At 39.5% G+C, this 24,755-nt stretch overlaps 1 protein-coding gene and 1 pseudogene across 2 annotated transcripts in view; both read right to left on the bottom strand.

The window, feature by feature from the left end:
* Positions 1 to 24,755, bottom strand: part of Rabep1 (rabaptin, RAB GTPase binding effector protein 1) — a 102,685-nt gene that overhangs the window by 34,977 nt on the left and 42,953 nt on the right. For both annotated transcript variants that reach the window (XM_052196655.1, XM_052196654.1), the window contains 4 exons: positions 20,804 to 20,923; positions 13,944 to 14,079; positions 9,908 to 10,086; positions 6,870 to 7,004 (listed from right to left, as the gene is read on the bottom strand). In XM_052196655.1, coding sequence (XP_052052615.1) covers positions 6,870 to 7,004; positions 9,908 to 10,086; positions 13,944 to 14,079; positions 20,804 to 20,923 — 570 coding nt within the window. The remainder of the gene's footprint in view (positions 1 to 6,869; positions 7,005 to 9,907; positions 10,087 to 13,943; positions 14,080 to 20,803; positions 20,924 to 24,755) is intronic.
* On the bottom strand, positions 3,565 to 3,742 carry LOC127695744 (uncharacterized; annotated as a pseudogene).

Genomic DNA, 24,755 nt, shown 5'->3' on the forward strand with positions numbered 1-24,755 from the left:
CATAACAACAGAAACTGAGGAAATCCAAAAATTCATCAAACCCTACTACAAAAGCCTATACTCAACAAAATTAGAAAATCTGGATGAAATGGCCAATTTTCTAGACAGATAACAGGTACCAAAGTTAAATCAGGATCAGTCAGATAAACCATCTAAACAGTTCCATAACCCCTAAAGAAATATAAGCAGTCATTAATAGTCTCCCAACCAAAAAAAAAAAAGAAAAAAAAAAAAAAAGCCGGACCAGATGGGTTTAGTGCAGAGTTCTACCAGACCTTCAAAGAAGACCTAATACCAATACTCTTCAAATTATTCCACAAATTATAGAAACAGAAGGAACACTAACCAACTATGAAGCCACACAAAGACCCAACAAATAAAGAGAACTTCAGACTAATTTCCCTTATGTATATTGATGCAAAAATACTCAATGAAATTCTCGCAAACTGTATGCAAGAACACATCAAAACAATAATCCATCTTGATCAAGTAGACTTCATCCCAGGGATGCAGGGATGGTTCAATATACAGAAATCCTTCAACGTAATCCACTATATAAACAAACTCAAAGGAAAAAAACCACATGATCATTTCATTAGATGCTGAGAAAGCATTTGACAATATCAAACACCTCTTCATAATAGTTTTGGAAAGGTCAGGAATTCAAGCCCATACTAAACATAGTAAAAGCAATAGAGCACACCAGCAGCCAACATCAAAATAAAAGGAGAAAACTAGAAGCAATCCCACTAAAATAAGGGCCTAGATAAGGCTGGCCACTCTCTCCCTACCTGTTTAATATAGTACTTGAAGTTAGAGCAATTAGACAACAAAAGGAGGTCAAAGGGATACAAATTGGAAAGAAGTCAAAGTATCACTATTTGCAGATGATATGATAGTATACTTAAGTGAAGCTCAAGAGGAAGGAAGACCAAAGTGTGGATACTTCAGTCCTTCTTAGAAGGGGGAACAATATACCTGTAGGAGGAGATACAGAGACAAAGTGTGGAGCAGAGACTGAAGGAAAGGCCACCCAGAGACTGCCCTATCTGGGGACCCATCCCATATACAGTTACCAAACACAGCCGCTAATGTGTATGTCAACAAGTGCTTGCTGACTGGAGCCTGATATAGCTGTCTCCTGAGAGGCTCTGCCAGTGCCTGACAAATACAGAAGCGGATGCTTACAGCCAATCAATGGCCTGAGCACAGGGTCCCCAATGGAGGAGCTAAAGAAAGGACCCAAGGAGCTGAAGGGTTTTGCAGTCTCATAGGAAGAACAACAATATGAACCAACCAGTAACCCTACAAGTCCCAGGGACTAAACCACCAACCAAAGAGTACACATGGAGGGACCATGGCTCCAGCCCATATGCAGCAGAGGACAGCCTTGTGGGACAACAATGAAAGGAGAGGCTCTTGGTCCTGTGAAGGCTCGTTGCCCCAGTATAAGGGAATGACAGGACAGGGAAGCAGGAGTGGGTGGGTTAGTGAGTAGGGGGAGGAGGGATGGGATAAGGGGTTTTCGGAGGGGAAACCAGAAAAGGGGATAACATTTGAAATGTAAATAAAGAAAATATCTAATTAAAAAAAGAAAGAAAAAAGCCGGGCGTGGTGGCGCATGCCTGTAATCCCAGCACTTGGGAAGCAGAGGCAGGCAGATTTCTGAGTTCGAGGCCAGCCTGGTCTACAGAGTGAGTTCCAGGACAGCCAGGGATATACAGAGAAACCCTGTATCAAAAAACAAACAAAAAAACAAACAAACAAACAAAAAAAAAAAGAAAGAAAGAAAGAAGGAAACTTAAAAACCCTAACAAATGGGGCTGAAGAGATAGCTCAATGGTTAGAGCAGAGTCTGGTCTTCCAGAAGACCCAGGTTTAGTTCCAAGCACCCACATGTTGGCTCACAAATGTATTTCAACTCCAGTCCCAAAGGAATCCAACATTACACACACATGGTATACAGATACATATGCAGGCAAAATACCCACATACACAAAATAATATAATAAAATAAATTTAATTTAAAAAACTACAATGATCACACATGTTATAGTTACATAAAGACATTGGAGAATAGAGAGAAGAATTTTAATGGCCACATAAAGAAATATTAGTTTGGGCTAGAGAGATGGCTTCTCAGTTAAGAGCATTGGCTGCTCCTCCAGACACATTACAATGATTTTTTGTACAAGGGAAATTATATATAACATTATAGTGTTATTTAATGAAAACACTTATATCAGTAAAAAATAACCAACTTGATAAGCAGTATGTTAATCATGTTTATTCTATAGTTTATCATGTTTGGGCATCCTGGAGTCCTTGCTAGCTAGGCAGAAGACTGCACCCTAGCACTAACTACTGCCTGCTTACAGTCACTCATCACATGTAGACCCAGTAGTTTCAGATCTATAACCCCAACCACATCCTTTATCCAGTTTTCACCAAGCCATTACTTCCCCTGCTCCAAATCACCCAGGAACAGGTAGATGCCAAACAATTAAAGCCATTCCTATGACCCAAAGGCTGCCATAATTATTCTAACTAGCCAGTCCTGAGTTTCTCTCTGCGCCTGCGCGGCATGTCATGGCTCTCATTTCTAGGAAAAGCATGTGACAGCAATGCACAGCAGTGGCACAATACTGTGCTTGAGAAAAAAAAAAAAAAAAGACAGGAAAATGTAATTGCAAACTGTTCCAAAGACACTGTTCCTCAGACTGTCAGCCACCTCAGAAATTAAAACCTGGTCACAAAGTACAGGGAAATGGCCAAAGAGATTACGGTACATTTATATTAAAATTCTATTAAATGGGTTAAAAAATTTAAGGGTGACAAAACCTTCAAGGAGATTTTAGCAAGTAGGAATGCTCATAAACATGCAGTACAATATAGAGTGTATTTGCAAGGTACCAGTCAGGCATGAAGACATATACCTATAATTGCATCACATAGAAAATAGAGGCAGGAAGCTCAGAAACTCAAGGCTAGCCTGGGCTACATAAAGGTGTGTCTCAAACAAAATAAAGCACAATAAACAAGCAAAATAAGTGGGAATATATTTATCTTATCCTGGGAAAAAATACAGAAATAGGAGATTGACAAAACACTAGAGACTGTTGTCTGTAGGTGGTAAAAAAAAAACTATTTTTATTTGTAAAACCCTTCCTGCACTTCACAGATGTTCCATATTTTCCTATTCCTTTCATAGTGAAAAAGCATATTCTAAATAAAAAATTAAGATGATATAAGATTGTTTAAAAATATTAAATGTCCTTAGCAATAAATCTGTCTCCAAAGTATTCCATATTGATTTTAATTCCCAGCCAAATTAAATTATCATGGATCTGAACACAAGACAATTATATTCAACACTGAAAATGCAAAGTATCAGATCTGAAAGTAGAAACATTCATATTCTCTCTCTCTCTCTCTCTCTCTCTCTCTCTCTCTCTCTCTCTCTCTCTCTCACACACACACACACACACACACACACACACACACACACAAACTGAGTGGGGGTGAGGGTTACAGAGAACTGAACCTAGATCCTCATGCATGCTGACAAAGCACTCTCCCACTGAGTGCATCCCCAGCAGAAGGTCTAAAATAGATTTTAAAGGTTGGGAAAGGCATGGTAGGAGAAAGCTATTAAAAACAGAAACAAAAATAAGAAAAATACTTCTTAAACTGATAAGAACAGATACTACACTTGATCTTAGCCAAAAGGCCGAGAAGCGATAGAAAAATACTTCTTTATAAGTGACACACTCTCCTTCCTGTTCTTTAAACATTGCTTGGTACATTACTGCATGATGCAAATGCCATGTAATATCTGCTGAACACAAAAGTACAGACATTCTCCCGGGATTCTAAGTATTAAAAATGCAGAGCAACACCAGCCAAGCAGCCTTTGGTGAGTGCTCTAGAACAAACAACAAAAATATACAAAAAAACACTGGCATCACACTTTTCAGTGTCTGACAGAATTTTTAAAAAATTAAAAAAAAATTTTTTAGTGTCAAGAAAGATGAAAATATGAGCCACCAGAGACTGCACTGCACATGGCTCGCAGTAATTCTGTAAACTACACAGAAACAAGATGCCTGTTAGGCAAATATAGTCAACTGAACTGCAAGTTCACCAGCTGGGAAAGGAGGTGAAAGTTAGGGACGTGTGTACGATCAAAATCTCACCTTTCCAATGCTGGGTATCAGACACAGGGCCTTACACATGATAAGTGAGAATCAATGAGCTGTAGCAATAGGGATGACACAAACAGGACTTACAAGTATGAATCACAAGCAGTCAGGCTTAATTGTAGTGAAGAACAAGAGGTAAAGCCAGAAGGGCCACTCAACTGGGAAAGGGGTAACCTTAAGTTTTGCCCCAAAGGCACCAGGTATACAAGTTATTTCCTCTATGAAGAGGGAACATTGGCATGAGCTATGAAGGATGAACGGAGAATTTTAATAACCAGGAAGAGGAAGGCAAGCATTCCACATGAAGGAACCAACAAGTGAGGAGGACAGTTTGGCACAAGAGAATGACCAGCAAGCTATTGGTCATTCTTTCTGGCCAAAAGAAATAGGTCATTGGGTAAAAGTACTTGCCACCATGCCCAAAGACCTTAGTTCAAATCCCCAGGTCCCACAAAATGAGAGGAAAAAAACCCAGTCATCTGACCTCTACATGTATGCTGAGGTGTCCCCAGACCCTCCCATACTAAAATAAATATGTTTGTAAAAAACAAAATAAACACTTTCATGAAGCTGAAAAAAAAAAAAGGCCCAATGGTTAAAAACACTTGCTGCTCTTACAGAGGACCTGAGTTTGGTTCCCAGAATCCATGTCAGACAGCTCAAAACCACTTTTAACTCCAGCTCCAAAGGATCTGATGTCTTCTGGACAGTGTGGGTATGTGCACACACGTACAAACTCTCACATCCACACGTAAGTTTGCCCACACACACAATTTTAAAAAATTAAAAAAGAAAATTCTTCTTTTAAACAGTTTCAACAGTCTACACAAATTTCTACACAGTGACGTAGTTACAGTAGTCAGTGGTGATTTGTGTAGGAGAGCGACCTGACCACCATAATTAAGAAAGAGAAGAGAGTCGGACTGTAATGCTGAGGTTCAGCAGCTGTGGGAAGTTAAAGTAGTGCACTCAGCGCAGAGGCCCTTGCCATACAGCAGGCATGGGCTAACATCACAAGCATGGCACTGACATACTTGCACTTCTGGCCTCTCTGTTCTTCCCTTCCCATAACCTGCACCCTTCCTCAAAATCTCAACATAATCTGCCAAAGTATACCTTCTATCCTCAGAACATATGCCCTAATCCTGGAATTGAACAAGTGGCAAGCTTCTGTAATGAACCCAAATGTTCAGGAAGCTGAGGAAGGAACAACCTTGACAGCAAGGTCAGCTCGAACTACATAGCAAGATGCTGTCATTCCCCCACCAAAAGAGCAAGTATTTAGCAGCATTTATAGTTCCCATTAACAACAGACACCTGGGCTGGAGACGGGGCTGCCCAGCAGAGCACTCTTGCTTATGTTTGATTCCCAGCTCCCACTGGGATCTCCCAAACATCTGTAATTCCAATTCCAGAGGATCTAATGCCCTCTTTTGGCCTCTGTGAGCACTGCATGCACATGGTATATAGACATATATGCAGGTAAAACACCTACATTTAAATATGTATATGTATGTGTGTGTATGTGTGTGTATGTATGTATGCATATGTATATAAAAGATTGTACATATAGCATATACATGTAAAAGGACATCCGGCAATGCTTGAAAAGTCCACATTTAAATGTGTCCTATCCCTCTTCCTGACCCCTTCCTAGTAACTCTGTGCTTAAATCTGTTTAAAAAAAAATTCAATAATCCTCCAATTCTACTTCAAAACAAAACCAAAAAACCTATCATTTAGAAACCTGTTCTGATGTATGACACTTGAAAATAGCAGTAAAGAAATATCTAGTAATTTTAAATGGTAAATAAAACTTCAGCATGTTTCGAATAGTGTTAAAATGTTGTAGGAACAACTGCCAACAACAGAAAACAGCTGATGTTTATCTCATTTTCATCTACATACTTCCCAAACAGGGTGCCCTAGTTATTATTTTATCAAGTCAACATAAGCTAGAGACATTTGAGAAGAGGAACCTTCAATTCAAAAAAGATGCTGCAGCTAGAGTATTTGCCTGTGGGCAAGCTTGTGGACATTTTTAATTAACTGATGTACAAGGGCCCAATCCATTGTGAGCTGTGTCAACTCTGGGCAGGCAGGTCTGGTTGTGTAAGAGAGCACCAGAGTAATCCACCAGGAACAAGCCAGGGCCCATTCCTCCATGGCCTCTGCATGGGTTCCTGCCCCTAGTTTCTGCTCTGACTTCCTTTAATGCTGGAGTGTGACCTAAAATTTGGTCTTGGTGTTTAATCACAGCAATCAATACCCTCACTAACCTACAAAGTAAGTGAATGATGAAGAAATAAGTAAAAAAATTATGAATTTATGCATAAAAGGTTTTGTTTGTTTGGGTTTGTTGTTGTTGTTGGGTTGTGGGTTTTTTTTGTTTTTTTGGGGTTTTTTTGGTTTTGGTTTTGGTTTTTTTCAAGACACAGTTTCTCTGTGTAGCCCTGGCTGTCCTGGAACTCACTCTGTAGACCAGGCTGGCCTTGAACTCAGAAATCCGCCTGCCTGCCTCCCAGGGTGCTGGGATTAAAGGTGAGCGCCACCACTGCCCAGCTATAAGTTTTTTGAGATCCTTTGTGTCTTGGGCTCCAGAAAGTCTCTCAGCACAGCCTCTCCCACCCAGCATATAGAATAACTATAGTCAAGGATTCACTTTACCTCTTCATTTGATAATGGGGCTGAAGATTCTTCTTGAGTTAAAGCACACACTACTGGTGTGTGCTTTACTTCTTCTTCAGTATCTGTTTTCTTGTTATCTTTTCTCTTATTGATCCTTTGTTGTTCATCCTCCTCCTAAAAGTTAAGAAGAAAAAGCATCCTTTAGCTACCCAGGTAATGTTTATGTAAGCATTATTTAGTTCTTCTACCACTCAAAACAAGAGCAGAGATCTTTATGAGAAGCAAAAACTGGACACGAGATTTATTTGTTCTGTATTCAGGGCCTCTGGTCATAAGAAACATTTTACTACTATAAACACAAAGTAAGTGAATCAAAAAGGACCATTTGAGAAAGCACACTGTACAAAAGGAAGACAAACAAAAGAAAAGTAATTCCCTGCTCCAGATAATACACAACAGGAAAACTACATAAAATAAATCTTATCTCACCACAGAAAACAGAAAACGTTGTTCTGACGACATACTCCCATTGAAAACATGTACAACTCTGGTACTACCAAGGGGAGCTATAATGCCAGCGGCCTGGAGGCTGAGTCAGGGGGCACAAACTCAAGGCCAGGTTGTGCTACACAGTGAGACTCTATCTCATAAAACTAAAGGAAAGGAAAGAGGGACAGGAGGGGAGGGAAAAGATGGGCTAGGAGAGACACACATAAAACACAAGGAAGCTTCAAGTCCAAATAGTAACCAGCTCAACAAAGACAGACAGACCTTTCCAGTCTAGTGAGAAGGAACAAACATAAATACACAGAAAAGGACACACAGAATCCTGCAGGAGGAGAAAAATACAAACTGGCTTTTGTTTCATTTAAGAGAGCCAGCAAAGGGAACCCAAAGGATAGAACTTCTAGAACTGAATCTCAAAAGACAGGAAGATGAATTTGTTCACTGGATAAGAGAAGGCTACTAAGGGCTCCAGAAAGAAACGAAGCATTTGTGACAGAGGCCTAGAAGACGAGACCCGTGGTGGAAGAGCAAAGGGCCGACCAAACTGACACACATGTGGGCAGGCACATGAAAAGTGAAGCCAGGAACAAAACGGTGGTAATCAAGCAATTAACCTCTAGACTGGACTGCTCAGGGGTGGGCACTGCCATCATCTTCCTTCGCTTGTTCCTAATCCACAAAAGGAATGGCTGTGTAATGCCTGCCTCGCTGAGTTTTTGTTTGCTGAGAAATGCTTTATAGAGCCTCAGAGCAATGATACCTAACACAGTAAGCATCAATAAAGGGCTTCAACAATCATCTTAAAAGACTGTTTTAATGAGATTAAAATCTACACTTTAAGCATGAATTTAAAAACAAAATTAAAAACCAAGAAACAAAATCTAACCTACATCATATATAGCATTTTAAAATATTTTAATCCCTAAAAAAGCAAGGAACACTTTTAACAGCTAGTCTAGGGAAATACTTTTATACATATACACTATGCCAGAGAATACTGGTTCTAACACTCTCTGAGAGGAAGAAGGCACAAGAGTGGAGGTAGCTCTAGATGTCCGCTACAGAGGAGATAAAGTCAATCATGGTTGCTCTGCTACCAGTTAACAAGAGCGAGACAGAACTGGAATATAAGTAAACCCAAGATAATGCTTATGGAAAAGCAAGGTAGAAAATAATACTCAAAAGTATGTACAAGTTATACTAACTACATGGTCACAAATACCCAGAACTAATTTAGAAGACACTACCAAACTGATAGGTGAAATGACTGGAAAGAGTGGTGTGTTTAAGCACTTGATATTATTTCATTTGTATTTTTAAAATATGTTCATACTTATTCATTTTATGTGTTTTGCCTACATGTATGTATGTGTGTTGGTGTTCTCATAGGTCAGAAGAGCACATCAGAACAGGGAATTTGATGCCCTGGAACAAAAGTAGATAGATGGTTGTGAACTACCACTGGGTGCTGAGAATTGAACCTAAGACCTTAGCAAGAGCAACAACAGCTCTTAACCAAAGAGCCATCTCTTAAGTACCTCACTTTGTATTTAAAACAAGCACCTTTTTCTATAAGAAAGTATTAGTGTTTCATTACTCATTATTCAGTGGGGTTGATTGTGTGACAGGATCTCACTACCTAACCCTAGGCAGGCCTTGAAATCATGATTCTCCTTTCTTTGCCTCCGAAGTGCTGGGATTTCAGGTGTAGGCTTCTACTCCCAGGCTCTACCCTATCATAGTTTAATCAGACTTTTAAAGCAAGATCACCACAAATTTGGCCTACTCTGAAAACTTAGAAGTCCTAAGAGACCTACATACTATTGAGAAAATGTTCTCAGAAATACATACAGCTGCATTCTTCAGTCTCCAAAGGTTATTTCTAAGTCACTTTCTGCCCACATGAGATGATGTATAAAGCCGACAAGGTCCTCCCAATGGCTTGCTTGGTTTGAGCAGAATTTGCTGCTCTCAGAGCCATCACTCTCTAACCGCAAACCCAAGGGCCGGGACTGTAAGTGTGTGCCACCACATCTGGACTGTGTGTACCAACACGTCTGGACTGTAAGTGTGTACCACCACAACTGGGACTGTAAGTAAGTGTGTGCCACCACATCTGGGTAGCTACTATGTTTTTTTCAAAGTGACTTTAAAAATATAATCACTAAGAGAGATTTTTGCACAGTGGGGCAACACCTACCTAACAGGAGCAAAACCCCTCAGTTTGATCCCCAACATCCTAAATAAATGATAATAAAGTGTCTCAAGACATCTTGCCCCAGCTTAGGTTAGCTTCCAACTGCACACTGTGCAACAATACAGACAGGGGCACGACTATTAACCATGGAACCTAAGACACAACTGTTGGGGCTGGAGGAAGAGCTCAGCATTCCAGAGTGCCTCTTGCTCTTGCAGAGCACCCACATCAGGAAGTTCACAACCGACTGCTAACTCCACAGGATCTGTGCCCCCGGCTCCAATGTGCACGAAAGTAAACACCCCTCCCAAAAAACACACAGACATAAATACATAGAGAAAAAAAAAACAAACAAAAAAAACAACCTATTTACCTGATCTTTCTTCTTTAGTTCTTCAACTTGTCGGAGCTGTTCCGAAGTTAACACAATCTCCATTCGCTGCATGTCTCTCATCAGCAAACGCTGAGATTCCAGAAACTGGTCGTTGGCCTTCTGCCATGTATGTTTTAACTGGTTGTGTTGCTGTCGTTCTTGCTCCAAGAGATGGCAAACTGTTCAGGAGTTCCCCAATCAAAAGCACTGCATGTTAATGGTGGGCAATTTCTTCAGCATAGGTCTACTACAGGTCTGGCCAGCATTCTATTCTGTGAGTTTGCCTTATAACTGACACCAATGATCAATCTACAAGTGAATATGACAACTATTCCCACGCCACTCCTCAAAACTAAAGTCACCTCAATTATGTCCTTAGGAACAGACATACAACTTCTGTGCTTTGTAAGTTTTAGAAAACCTGAATAAATTTTTTAAAAAATGTTAGTAGTTGCTTTACTACAGGCCTTACATGTGTTATTATAGTTATGGAGACTACCTCTATGTTCTCTAGGGACACAACACATGATTACCATGCACAAACTTAATATTGAGAAAATACAATGTTTTAAAAGCCTTCAAGGCTAATTCACAACTCATATGACAAAGCATGGCCTTAGTAGACTAACGTCTTTATGGCCTGCCCCAGGTCCAGTACCACATTTTGTTTTTGTCTCTTGCACACTGATTTGCTGAACTAGCTGGGAGGGTGGGGACAAGGGACAGGACTGACTGTGCAGACTAGGAACTTCTCTGGTGTGTGCCATCACACCTGCTGAACCACTTTGTTGCACTCCCTTAGCTGTAGCCAGAGGTCTACAGCTCTGTTCCAGGCTTCACAAAACACTTAAAACTTGACTTCAGAAAGCAACAACATCAACCAACTTAGGAATACTTTTATGCCTACCATTATTATATCTATATAAAATTTTCCATAACTTCAAGGGAAAAAAAAGAAAGCAACAACAATGAAAATATTAAAAATAAATTTTAAAAGCATCATGTAACCATGACTTCTTACAGCTGGGTATAATGACCTAAGTCTGCAGTCCCAGCTAATAAGATCTTAAGAGGTCAGGAAAAGTCTTGGCAACTTCTGCCTCCAAAACTTTTTTTAAAGATTCATTTATTTTGTTTATGTGAGTACACTGTAGCTGTGTACACCAGAAGTGAGCATCAGATCCCATTACAGATGGTTATGAGCCACCATGTGGTTGCTGGGAATTGAACTCAGGACCTCTAGAAGAGCAGTCAGTGGCTTAACCTCTGAGCCATCTCTCCAGGCCAAACTAGTATTTCTTTAAGTGCCCCCCGCCGCAATTTTTTTTTTTAATATACTATATTTGTTTTCTGGTTTATGAAAACAGGGTTTCTCTGTATAGACTGGCTGTCCTGGAACTCAGTCTATAGACCAGGCTAGCCTTGAGATCTGTCTGCATCTTTTGGTTTTTGGTTTTTATCTTCTGAAGAAACCTATCTAATAGGACAAGAAGAACTGACCACTCTGTTAGTGATCCTGTCCCATCTCAATCCACTTCCCAGCAGGGCAGCTGTGTGGTACTCTATGCCACAGCTGCTGGGTATGACTGCTGGACAGACCTGTAACTTGCTGTTAGACTATTACACTGCTTCTCAATTTTTATCTCTTTTCAAGACACTCTTGGGCTGGAGAGATGGCTCAGTGATTAAGAGTATTGATGCTCTTCTAGAGGCCCTCAGTTCAATTCCCAGCAACCGCAGGGTGGCTCACAACCATCTGTAATGAGATTTGATGCCCTCTTCTGATGTGTCTGAATATAGCTACTGTGTACTCATATAAATAAAATAAATAAATCTAAAAAAAAAGACGCTCTTATTTTTTCTTTATTTCTTACCATATTTTAACTAGTTATTTTGTATGTGTGGTAGGTTATTTACATGTGGAGGTCAGAAAACAACGTATAGAAGTCATTTTCTCCTTCTACCATATGGATCCTCAGGTTATCAGGCTTGGCCACTGAACCATCTTATCCATGCCAAGATACTTTTTTGATGTGCTATGTATCAGTACAGAAATTACTCCAGGCTTTTGTTTTAATTGCTTGTTTTTTCAGAGCTAAGGACTAAATCCAGGGCATTGTGCTTCCTAGGCAAGTGCTCTACCACCAAACTAAGACCCCAACCACCAAAATTTACTTCATTTACTTCCTCATTTTAATGATTGTTTGACACAGTTCTTATATTATTAAGAAGGTTTTGTAATCTCAAAGATTATTTTAGAAAGGCTATGACACAAATTTTAAATTTATCTTAATCAAATTGAAACTTCTTTCTTTTGGGCCCCAGTGACAGCGTAAGTGTCTGACACCAAAAGCACAGTAAAAGATGTTTCCTGGGAATCGAAACCCTACTCAGAGACTGGTATATTTTCACATTTTATGTAGCAATTCCTTAGGGATACATTATTTCAGTTTTCAACTATTTGGAGGGGAAAGCCCACTCACATACAGTCCTAAATTGTTCACATCTCTATTTTCCAGTGTTCACTATAGGATTCTAGCACAGACCAAATCCTATATTCTAAAACATGTTCCTAATAAAATTTCAAATAGATTTATTTATGTGTACACGAAAATAAGTGGAGCTGAGGACTCAGCTCAGAAGTGTTTGCCTCTTTTTTTTTTAAAGTTACAACTTCATTTTCACTACTCACTAGCTTAATTTTGTTATTTCTTTCTATTGTACTATTTTTAGAAAATGTAGGCAACAGACCACAGGAACCTAACTATACCCACAACTATTACCAACAGAAATTACAACTGTTTTCATATTTTGGTATATTTCTACAGATATGTTTTTGAGGGTATGGGAAAATGGGTCTCTATCCAGCACTGGATCCCAACTTGGTAAGTAGCAACTGAAGGTGACCTTGAACTTCTGACTTTCCTGCCTCTAGGTCCCAGTGCTTGGAGTAGAGGCATACGCAAGCAGTCTCAGTCTTTATTCACTTACATTCCTAAGGACCTCAGAATTGCAACTGCTAAATGAGCTACTTTTACCTTATTACTTGATGTGTTGAGGAAGCAGCAGTTAGTACTATGTATCTCAAGTGTTTGATTTTGTAGTTTTTTTCTTTTGGTTTGTTCTGGAGGAGTTTTATTTGCTTGTTTGTTTAAAAAAAAAGAGGGATAAAGAGCCTCAGAATTTGAAAGAGAATAAGCTTTATAGAAGGGCTCATTTATAGGGAAAAAGTGAAAAATTATGCAATTATATTACGACCTTAAAAAGTAAAAGAAATAATTTTTCAAAGTATTGTAATTTTAATTTTAAATTATGTATTTATAAGTGGGTATGATTATATGTACACAAGTGCAGGTGCATGCAGTGGTCTAAGAGGACACTGGAAACCCTGGAGCAGGAGTTATAGGCAATTATGAGCTGCCCACCAACCTCTACAAGATGTCCTCTGTAAGAAGAGTAGTGCTCTTAACTGCTGACCCATCTCTCCAACACATGTTTGTTTGCTTGTATGTTTTTGAGACAGAGACATACTCTGTGGCCCAAGCTGGTCTCAAACTAATGATTCCTCTACTTCAATTTCTCAAGTGTTAAGGTTATAAGTGTGAGCCACTATGCCCACACCCAGTTGCTTCTATTTTTTTAATTGTGGAGATACAAAGTACATCTTCCTTAGTGAGATTGAAACCACCCCTTAAGACAGCCTTGCTGCATGAGAGGCTGTCTACTGCACTCTCAGTTTTGCTAATCCACTTCCCTCTGAATACCATGTAGACTAAAGCACTTTAAGCATCATTACATCCTGCCCAGAGCTCATGCCTCGTAAAGTTACTGCTGACGCAGTGGTGGAAGGAGAGGCTACTTAACAATCCAAATTCCTTTAGCAACTTTCACAACAGCTTTCAAACTGACTATAAAGCTTAAATTAAATCACTAGGCTGTTGCATTGGTGGTTTAGGACTTGATGCTGTTGTTAATATGAATTTTACTTACATCACTGAAATAAAGTAAAAAGATAACACAACATATATTTACTTACCTTCATGCAGTTCTTTCCTCAATTTCTCAGCATCTTCCTGTAGAACAGATTTCTGAGTGTTCAAAACAGCTACATACATCTCCAGATCAGTCCTGCAAGACTTCTCGGCCTCCAGATAATGATTCAGTTCCTTAACCTGAAAGTATAAAGCTCAACTTTACAACCCTGGTAGGAATGGCAAATAAGGTAAATATCAATGGCTATATTTTAAACACAAAAATAGAATACAAATTTAGAAAATAGCCATTGACAGATGCTAGCCATAATTCTTCAGGTTAAATATATATGTAAAATTATGTGTAACTATTTTATATCATGTATCTCAAAAAGACACTAAAATTTGTACTCACAGAGCAATGCATGCATATGCTTTCTCCTTTGCAGCAGCAAAATTATGATTTTCCTGTGTGTGTATAAGAATACACATATATGCATGGGTGCACAAAACACATATGTATGTAAATCAGACAACTACAAGTGTTCCCTTATGTACCTGCTACATGGGAGCTTTATTTTATTCTGTTTTTGGCAGAGGGTCTGTCGCTGACCTGGAACTTACCTAGTGTGTAGGGTGGCTACAAGTATCTGCCTATCTCTTTCTCCCTAGTGCTGGGATTATTAATACATCCATCACACACAGGTTTTCCCCCCTATAGGTTCCAGGGATTGAAGTTCAGTCCTAATTATATCTCCTCAGTCCCACTCTCCTTTTAGGTAAGATAAAATGGCATAATAGTCTTACAACTTTTCTTTGGTTTCTGAGGAGGTAATTCCAAATAAAATGGACTCATTTTGATCAATGCATATAGAAGTTAAAGAAGTTAAGACATGGCGATGGCTCAGCAGGTAAAATAAATGTGCTTGCCCCTAAGACTAGCGACCTAAGTTTGATCCAGGGAACCCACACAGCAGAAGGAAGAGCCAACGTTTGCCTGAAGTTGTCCTCTGACCTCCATATGCACATCATGGCAATTTCTTTTTTCTAAAAGAGAAGTCATGATGTAAAGATAACTAGTCTCATAATAACCATACAAATTTGAAGGCAAGTGCCCAAAATTTTTAAATTCTATCTTTTCATAATATATTTCCTGTTTTAATACTCAGACTGGTAACAACACAGCCCGCATAACTAAACAGACACAGTCAAAAATAAAATGCAATATTACTTAAAAAAAAATAGGGTCAAAGTACCCCTTGTTTTATCCTGTCATGTAAATTCAACGTGTATAGGAAACTTTCTGGGGTCTTTTTTTTTTTTTCAAAATGCTCCTACCTAGTTTCAAATCCAACATCTTTTTCATGAACCATCTTTCTCCAGTTTAAAACAGCTTGTGGTCAGAAACTATAAGTCGGAAGTCGGAAGCCAAAATGATCATTTACTCCAGCTAAGTGCTTTGCTGGAAGCTGACAATCAGCCAGCATGACAGAGAGGTGAACACTGTAAGGCAGTCTCTTCATAGCTGTTACCAGGTGAACCTAGCACAGTCAATACAGCAGCTATAACAAGGGTGACTTATAACCATGGATTCTACTACGTATTACTTCTTAGAATACACTCTTCTTTGAATTAAAAAAAATGATGAATTTCTAACATTTGAAAGTTATTCCTAACTCTAGGAAGGTGCTGAAGTAGCAGCATAGCATGTGAGTACCCTTGAGTTACACTCCCTAACAACCCAAACCAAAACCACATGGAAGGCTTTAATTCCAGCACTCCTGAAAAGCAAAGAAAACCATGTGGCCAGTCTGGTCTACATAGCAAGTTCCAGGACAGCCAGAGCTAAACAGTGAGTGAATGAATGAGTGAGTGAGAGAGAGAGAGAGAGAGAGAGAGAGAGAGAGAGAGAGAGAGAGAGAGAGCGGGGGGAGGGTTATTGGCGTATATGTTTACTTATTCATGTCTGTAATCCTAACACTCAGGAGGCTTAGACAGGACTGCTGCAAATTTCAGGCTAGCCTGGGCTATGTTGTAAGACTTGCTCACACACACACCTCAAAAATAAAAATAAAAAATAATTAAGAAAAAAAGTTCACACAAGTGGACAATTATAACATTCCAAGCAAAAAAGACAGGGTAAGGTCAAACTGTGAAGGGTACCTTCCCAAAAAAGCAGGTGGTGTTAGGAGACAAAGGAAGTAGGCAACAAGAGCTGTAAGGACCCTACGGTTAACAAATGCCCAGTGCAATGAGAGCTGCTGGACTGTTTTATACATTTGAACCACGAGTGCTTCAACAAATCTCTTCTGTAGACTTGAGAGCCCTTTTAGACTAAAATACAACCCCCTTCATTTGCAGTTCCCTGATTCCTGATGTGCCTGAATGCTGTTTGGTTTCTCTATGTAACCCTGGCTGTCCTACAATTCACAAGTTACAGCTGCCCTCTAACAGATTTCATTGACTCCACCTCCCGAGTGCACATACACCAGACAAACCGGAACATGCATGCATATTCCACACACCAAAAAAGATTTTTGGGTCCCGATTCTGTAATAATTATTACTTTAGCTTTCCTATTTTAAATTGAGGAAAACTGTATAATCCTTTATAATAACTTGTTTAGTCTTGTTTTACAAAATGTCTTACTAGTTCAGGCTGATCTTGACAGTATGATCCTATTGCCGCTATTTCCCTGGTGTTAGAATTACTAGCATTTATCAGAATTTTTAAAATCTTTTTTCAAATTTATTAGTGTGACATTAATAGTGTCTACTATTTTTATATCAAGAATCATGCCCCACTTCTGATTTTTTTCACTTTCCTGATTTTTTTCTATTGACATTCTCTAGTTTTTATTTTCCTATCTCACTAATTTCTGCTATTCTGCATTTCCTTCCATATTACTTTTTACTGTTTTTATTTTCTCTTCAGAGTATACTGCTAAGTATTTGCCACTGCTGTAACTCCTATCAGAACTAGATGTCAAGATCCAACCTGAAGGCACCACTTGCTTTGGTTGTAGATTTATAAAGAAATCAAGATGGGACTAAAATGGAAGCTTCCTTCCTGTTGGCTATCTTCCACACACTATGTAGGCTGCTGGAAGAAAGAAAACCGTCACTCAGTTGTTGACACCAGGTGTCACACAACCAACCAGCCAAGCAAAACATAACCATGGCTGTGGTGGTCATAAGCCCTAATGGGAAAACTATTAATGTTCTTTTGCTAAGTGGACATGATGTAATTGTCAAATTGCCTTCTAAATATTTATGTTTACTCTCTTAGAATAATGTTCCTTCTAAGGTGCTTTCTGGCAGGTTGTGTCTCAAAACTGGGCAAAGTACTGAGGTAAAGTTAATGCTGAATGCAAACTCCTAAATGGTGCATCTTATCTCCCTTTCGAGGCCTCTTGCAGAAGAGGGGATAAAAAGAATGTGAGAGCCAGAGGAAGTGGGAAAACGCTGTGAAAAAGTCCTTAGTGCAAGAACTGGCTGCTGCAGCAGCAGCATGACTGCCTGCACAGGATTAACCCTATCACCATCTGTCATGAAGGGTCCTTGTCCTCCCTGGTGGTTTATATGCAGTTTGTGGTTCCTGGAAGAGGAAAAGACATTTTCTTTAGTTGTGTAGCCACTACTAAATCACCCCTCTTCCTGGAAGCAACCCTAATATAAGTCACTGTCTCACAACAGCAAAACAACACATGTAATATTTACAGCATCCTAAGAATTTTGTGATTTTTCCCAGAATCTTTAGATTTTTTTTATAAGATTTATTTATTATATTTGTATGAGTGCACTGCAGTGACACACCAGAAGAGGGCATCTGATCCCATTACAAATGGTTGTGAGCCACCATATGGTTGTTGGGAATTGAACTCAGGACCTTTGGAAGAGCAATCCGTGCTCTTAACCACTGAGTCATCTCTCCAGCCCATCTTCAGATATAATCAGAGTATTGGGCCCATATAACAGATTCTTTGAAATTTGATACTTTATGACATTATTTTAAAAAGATACAGAAGGAAAATATAAATAAATTATAATGTTGAAATAAAACATAGTGTGTCTGGAAATAATGCTCTTCTCCATGCATTACCTGAAACATGTTCTAATTTGAATGTGTATCCTTGTAAGGTAAACAGTCATATTGTCCACACATTTTTCTCTTTTTGAACCCTCACGTCCCTATTCTAATTTTACAGCAAAACAACTAAAGGACAGTAAAAATAAAAAAACCTGACCAAGTTATCCAGATTACTAAATGCTGAGTTACTGACTACTGAACACTTATTATCTCTTTATTTCTAATCTTCTTTGTTGTTGGAACTTTTTTGTCTATGTGTGTGCCTGCATAAATTCATGCATACTATGGGTGCTAGTGCCCAGAAACCAGAAGATGGCACCAGGTCCCTAGGAAGCAGAGTTACAGATGGCTGTGAGCTTCCATTAGGTGCTGAGAACCGAACCTGGGTTCATCTCTCTAGCTCGTATCTCCTCTTTTCCCATGTTAACCTATCTTATCTTATGCTTGCTTGCATCAGTTTTCATTTGGTTAAATTGACAGTGTATTTTAATGCATCCCTTCCTTCTCTACTGTTGTTTATTGAGACAAGATCTCATTCTGTTGCTTAAACTAACCTCAAACTCACAGCAATTTTCCTACCCCAGCCACTGGAGTGTGAACCACCAGGTCTGGCTTATTTCCTTATGATCAATCTTACCTTGTGTTTAGGTACATGTCATATAAAAAATAGAATGGTTTTTTTGCATGTGCATGCGCACATGTGTGTGCATGTGTGTGGGTACACGTGTGCTTTGAGCATGTGGCGGTCAGAGGATAGCTTGCACAAGTCCATTCCCTCCTTTCAATGTGTGGGTTCAAGAAATAGAACTCTGGTAGTCGGGCTTGGTGGTAAGCACTATCTGCTGAGTCATCTTCATGGTGCTAGATTCCTAAATTTGATCTGACCATCTTGCAGAATATATTAGCTTACAGTTACTAATATTAATACATTTCCATTTATTTCTACATTCCTTCCTCATACATTTGTAGTCTTTTCCATTTGTTTCTTGTCTTGTTTTAATGAGTTAACAATCAGCATATATTATTCACACATAATAATGGGTTTCATGATGGTACTTTCTTTCATAAATACACACTTTGCCCTTTGATCACATCTGCTCCATTGCCCCCTTTTGTCCCACTCCAGCCTTGTTGACCCTTTTCTCCCCGCATAGTCCCTTGTCTACGTTCATGCCTTTTTTTTTTCCTTCCCATGATGAAGTTGTTCACAGGAGTCAGAGTGAGAGTTTGTGGGAGCATGGGCACCACATCACTGGTTATAGCACTGAAGAAAATGTCTCTTCCTCACCTACCAACCATTAACTCCATATAACTTCTAATGGAGATATGAACAGTGCGCCACTTTCCTTCTCTAACAGGGTTTGTTAGCAATCCAATCCTGCCCAAGAATAATACCTACTATGGGTTCAAGAATTTTACAGACAGGACATGGCTGCAAGTCAGCACTCCACCTGTTCCCTTCTTTTACTCATCTCTTCTTCTTACACCTCTTCTTCTCAGATTTATTTTTCAAACACTTCTATTTAAAGGGGGGCAGAGTTGGGGTACATGCAGATAAAAAGACAAGTTCTGGGGGTCAGTTCTCCTTTTCATCATGGGGACAGCACAGATCAAACACAGGTCACCAGGCAGGAAGACAAGCAACTTTATCTGCCATGCTAACTTGCTGATTCCAATTTTTTAAAGTACTTTTAGTACTGAAGATCAAACCCAGACCCTCGTGCACACTAGACAAGTGTCAGCACTTAACGGCATCTCTAATCTCTTCTTTTCTTTCATTACTAAACAATTTCCTCAGCGGTGAAGCACTTGCCTAACATATTTCAGTGAGGCCCTAGGTTCAATTTCCAGCACTAAAACTGACATATTTAACACCCCATTAATATTTTCACTTCATTTTTTCTTTAGTTGACTTTTTAAAGGCAGCAACCCATGTAATACAGGATGGATATAAACTCACAATGAAGCTGAAGATGACCTTGAACTTCAGGTCCTCTTGTTTATACATTCTATTATGAGACATCAGTCACCATGCTCAGTTTATACAGTGCTGAGGATCAATCTCTTGGCCTTGAGCATGCTAAAGAGGCACCACATCCACATCCAAGGAGCCACATCCCAGCCGTGCTGTATACATGGTCAATAGGAGGTGCACCCTCTCTAAAAAATCTCCAGAACTAGGACAAGGAAATAGTCAACTATAAACAGCTTCTTTTCCTCAGTAAGAAAACTAAGGCAGGGAATGTAGTTCAGTTGTCAGAGTTCTCAGCCTAAAGCCCTGATCTTCAGAGCCATATAAAATAGGCATGGAATACATAGCAAGTTCAAGGTCATCCTGGGCTACATGAAACCCTATCTTACAAAAAATAAACCAATAAAGATTACGTGTTAAAAGAAAAAAGGCCAGGCAGTGGTAGTGCACACCTTTAATTCCAACACTCAGGAGGCAGAAGTGGGCACATCTCTGAGTTCAAGACCAGCCTGGTCTACAGAGGGAGTTCCAAGACAGCCAGGGCTACAGAGACCAACTCTGTCTCAGTAAACCAAGAAGCAGGGTTCGGGGAGGGGAAGAATGAGAGAAAATTGAAGTTGAGTCTCACTTGGATAAAATGAGCAACTGAACACCAGTCTTCATTCATGAATAGGCATCATCGCTGAGGGTTTAAATAGCCAAAGGCCAAATTACCATAGAGGGGGGTTGCTTTCACTTTGCTTTTCTGAATTTAAAACAAAAAATAAAATTCTTAAGATGCAAGGCTAAATAACTTCCCAGCACCACGTCTTAAGTGATTCTAATTTTGTTCCTGGCATTGGAGCAGATGGGTAAGAGCACAACCTTTGAAGCCTCCAGCTCTTTAATCTTGTCTTCAGCTTCTGTCAGTTTATCTTTCAGAGTTGCAATTTCCTTCTCCATGGGCATCACGACAGAACGAAGCTTTTCAGCATCCTCTTGGGCCTATGATTACAAAGAAGTGAATGCAACAACTTACTAATTGATGGCTTTTCTAAGAAACCCTGATCTACCTATTTGCTAAAAATTAATATAACAACTAGAGTACACACTTTATTAGCATTTATGAGATCGAGCACCAGTCTTTTTCTTCAGGTGTTTTTCTTTGAATTTTTATTAGTATGTATTCATTATATTTACAAAATAATGGGCTTCAAAACTGCATTTCTTTCTAGTCCATCCCATACTTGACCGAATTAGCACCAGCCATCTCCTCGGTCTTCCTTTACCCAGATCTCTCCTTGTCTTTTATCTCTCTCACACACACTCATACACCCTAGATTCTATATATGAAATGAGACAGCACAAGAGTTGTCTTTTTGAGTATAGCTTATTTTGTTGATAATATCTGATAACATTTGACCCTAGGTTCTGGCAAAGAACACACATGATCTTCAGAATAAAGCTTCACTGTGTGGCTAGGGACACGGCTTAGCACAAGAGCAAGCACAAGCTTCCACTGGACCCAAGCTCAGTTCCTAGTACAACATCCTTGTCTGACACCTGCCTCTACCTCCAGTTCCCAGGGCCAATTCCATTTTTAAGTAGTTTATTACAATGAATGTCAAGGTGTCATTATGATTTTCCCAAATATTTTACTCAGAATTTAACAATAAGTAGAAAAACAGATTCACTGTAACTAGCTGATTACTGAGTAACTCAGTTATAAAATATCTCATATGTAAGTGGCAGAAACAAGAGCTGGGTGTACCCTCAGAAGGCAGAGGCAAGGGGACTCACTCAAGTGGACCCTACTCAGGTCTACATGCCATGTCTAGGTCAGCCAGACTTACAGAGTATGATTCTGCCTCAAAAAGCAAAAACAAGAGCTGGTGAGATGGCTCAGTGGTTAAGAGCACTGACTGTTCTTCCAGAGGTCCTGAGTTCAATTCCCAGCAACCACATGGTGGCTCACAACCATCTGTAATGGGATCTGACGCCCTCTTCTGGTGTGTCTGAAGACAGCTACAGTGTACTCACATATAACAATAAATAAATCTTTGGGCCAGAGCAAGCAGAGGTCCTGAGTTCAATTCCTAGCAACTACATGATGGCTCACAACCATCTGTACAGCTATACTGTACTCATATACATAAAATTAATAAATAATTCTTAAAAAAAAAAGCAAAAACAAACACATTTAGTCCCAGTGCTCAAGAGACAGAGATAGGTGGATCTCTGTGTGTTCGAAGCCAGACTGGTCAAGATAGCAAGTTCCAGGCTATCTATATTGTGAGGGACAAAGTAAATTAACAAGAAAATAAGTAAACAAAACGGATAAAAAATTCAAAAAGTTGGGACTCCTGCTACTGATGAAAATTAACCTTATTTACCTAATGTAAACAAGCTCAAACCCTAAATTGTTCAGAATAAAAAAATGCATATATTGACTAATGTGAGGAATATTACCTGCCCCACACACACATACACAAAAGAAAGTTAAGAAAGCTTCAGAGTCACTTTGTTCCCTGATCCTTACAAAAATCTATTTATTTTGTGCTGAACTAAATTCTGTTTGGATAAGATATGTTAGATTAAACTATCTTCACAGTCAGGGCTTCTTTGAGGTGCTTGCTGTGGTCTCCCTACAAAATCAGCAGGCAAAGGACTGTAAAAAAGCATATATCTTATTTCCTAGTGCAAAAGACCTCATAATTTCCATGCTGGGTATCATATATGAACAAACTTTTAAGGAGCCCACTAACAGTGCACTAAGTGTAGCTAGTGTGATGGCCCTATGGGTAAAAGCACCAGCTGTGCGTGCCTGAATTCAAACCCCAGAATTCAGAGGAGAAGACTGACTCCCTAAAGTTGCTTCCCGACCCCCACATGGATGTCTGGACACATACGCGCACACACAATAATAAAAAGAAGCACAAAGGTCATTAAAATCAAAAGAGAAGGTGTTACAGCCAAACCACATTTACAACCATGTGACTGCATGACCAAATGCCATGTGATTTCCTGGATAGAAGGCTCAAACAGGAAGGGAGAAAAAAGAGGAGTGACACTGGGTGAAAAGTAATACAATCTAAATACAAAGAATGAACCTTTCCTAAGTAATGATGAATTGACGTTATTTTGTTAACTCCAACAAGTATAACATACTATATGGTAAAATGTTAAGAACACTGGGTATGGAGTATATTGAAATGGTATAATATCATACATTTTTATATTAAAAAAAAAAAACTCCTAAAAAACAAAATTTTGGGCTGAAGATATGGCCCAGAGATTAAGAGCATGTATTGCACTTATAGAGGACCAAAGTTTGATTTCCAGCACCTACGTCAGGCGGCTCACACCACCTGTAACTGTAGCTCCAAGGGATCAGATATCTCAGGTTTCTGTAGGCATCTGCATTCATATATATGTACTGTACACAGATACATATACAAACAATTAAAAAAAACAAAATAAAATGTATAGAGACCTAGAAGGTGACTCAATCAGTACAGGGCTCACTACACAAGAAGTATGAGGCCTGAGTTCAGACCCATGTAGAAAGTCAAGGGTAGCTGTTCACATTTGTGAAGCAGAGCAGGATTCTAGGAGTCTACTGGCTAGTCAATCTAGCCCAAGTAATGAGCCTCAGGCTCAGTGAGAGACCTTGTTTCAAAAAGTAAAGTATCCAATATGTTGGCACTGAAAGGACAGTATAAACCCATTCATCCCTATTTAAGGACTCCATTTGCTCCATTTTGAGGACCAGACCTGATTTCAAAAAAGGCCATAAGGCATCAGCTTCAGGAACAGACCATAAGTCCCAGAAACTAGGTCAAAAGACACCAGCTCCATCCAGAACAAGAACATAAAACCCCCTCCCAAAGAACAGCCTGGAGACAACCACAAAAATGGGGAAATACCTTAACTCAGAATAGGACATCTGTGCTGGGCAGCCCTATTTCATCACATGGCTAAACGCTCATGACATGGAAATTCAGACCACTGACCACCTGACACCCCCCAGCACTCCCCAATGAAATTTTAGATTACCTAATCATTCTAGAGAATTCCTTGGTTCCCTATAAGAAGACCTGCATGCCTTTATCTGGTCTCACCGTTTCAAAGAATGGTTGACCCACACATGCTGGTTGTTTCTGCAGAATTAACGCTCTTTGTTTTTGCATACTATCTGAGCCTGGGATCTTTCTTCAGCGATTTTCGGACCCTTACAGCACATGCTTTAAATCTCAGCATTTGAGAGTCAGATCTCCATGTCAAAACCAGCCTAGTCTACATAGAAAGTTCCAGACTAGCCAGGGATGCAGAGACCCTGTCTCAAAAAAGAAAGAGAAAGACAAGATAGAGAAAGGGATGGGAACTAGGAATTGGTAATAAGTATGACCAAGATACATTGTATGCATGTATGAAACTGTGAAAGATAAAACAAAGATAAATCTTAAATAATAATAATAAATGTCATACATTTAGATAATGGGATACTTCTGGAATAATATTCAGCTATAAAAAACAAAGACATCATGAATATATCAGGCAAATGGATGGATCTTGAGAACATCATCCTGAGTGAGGTAACACAGTTCCAAAAGAATATGCTCCATAAGTATTCACTTATAAGTGGATATTAGCCATAAAATACAGGATGCCCATGCTACACTCCACAGCCCCAAGGAGGCTGGGCAGGAAGGAGGGCACAAGCAAGGAGGCTTGAGCCTCACCTGGTCGTGGAAGGAAGATGGAGGGAGAGAACTGGCTGGGAGAGGGGATCAGAAGCGGAGTGTGGAGGTTTGAAGTTGGGTGTAGGGAGGGTCAG

Source organism: Apodemus sylvaticus, chromosome 10 (assembly GCF_947179515.1).
Source record: "Apodemus sylvaticus chromosome 10, mApoSyl1.1, whole genome shotgun sequence".
NCBI classification, from domain to species: domain Eukaryota; kingdom Metazoa; phylum Chordata; class Mammalia; order Rodentia; family Muridae; genus Apodemus; species Apodemus sylvaticus.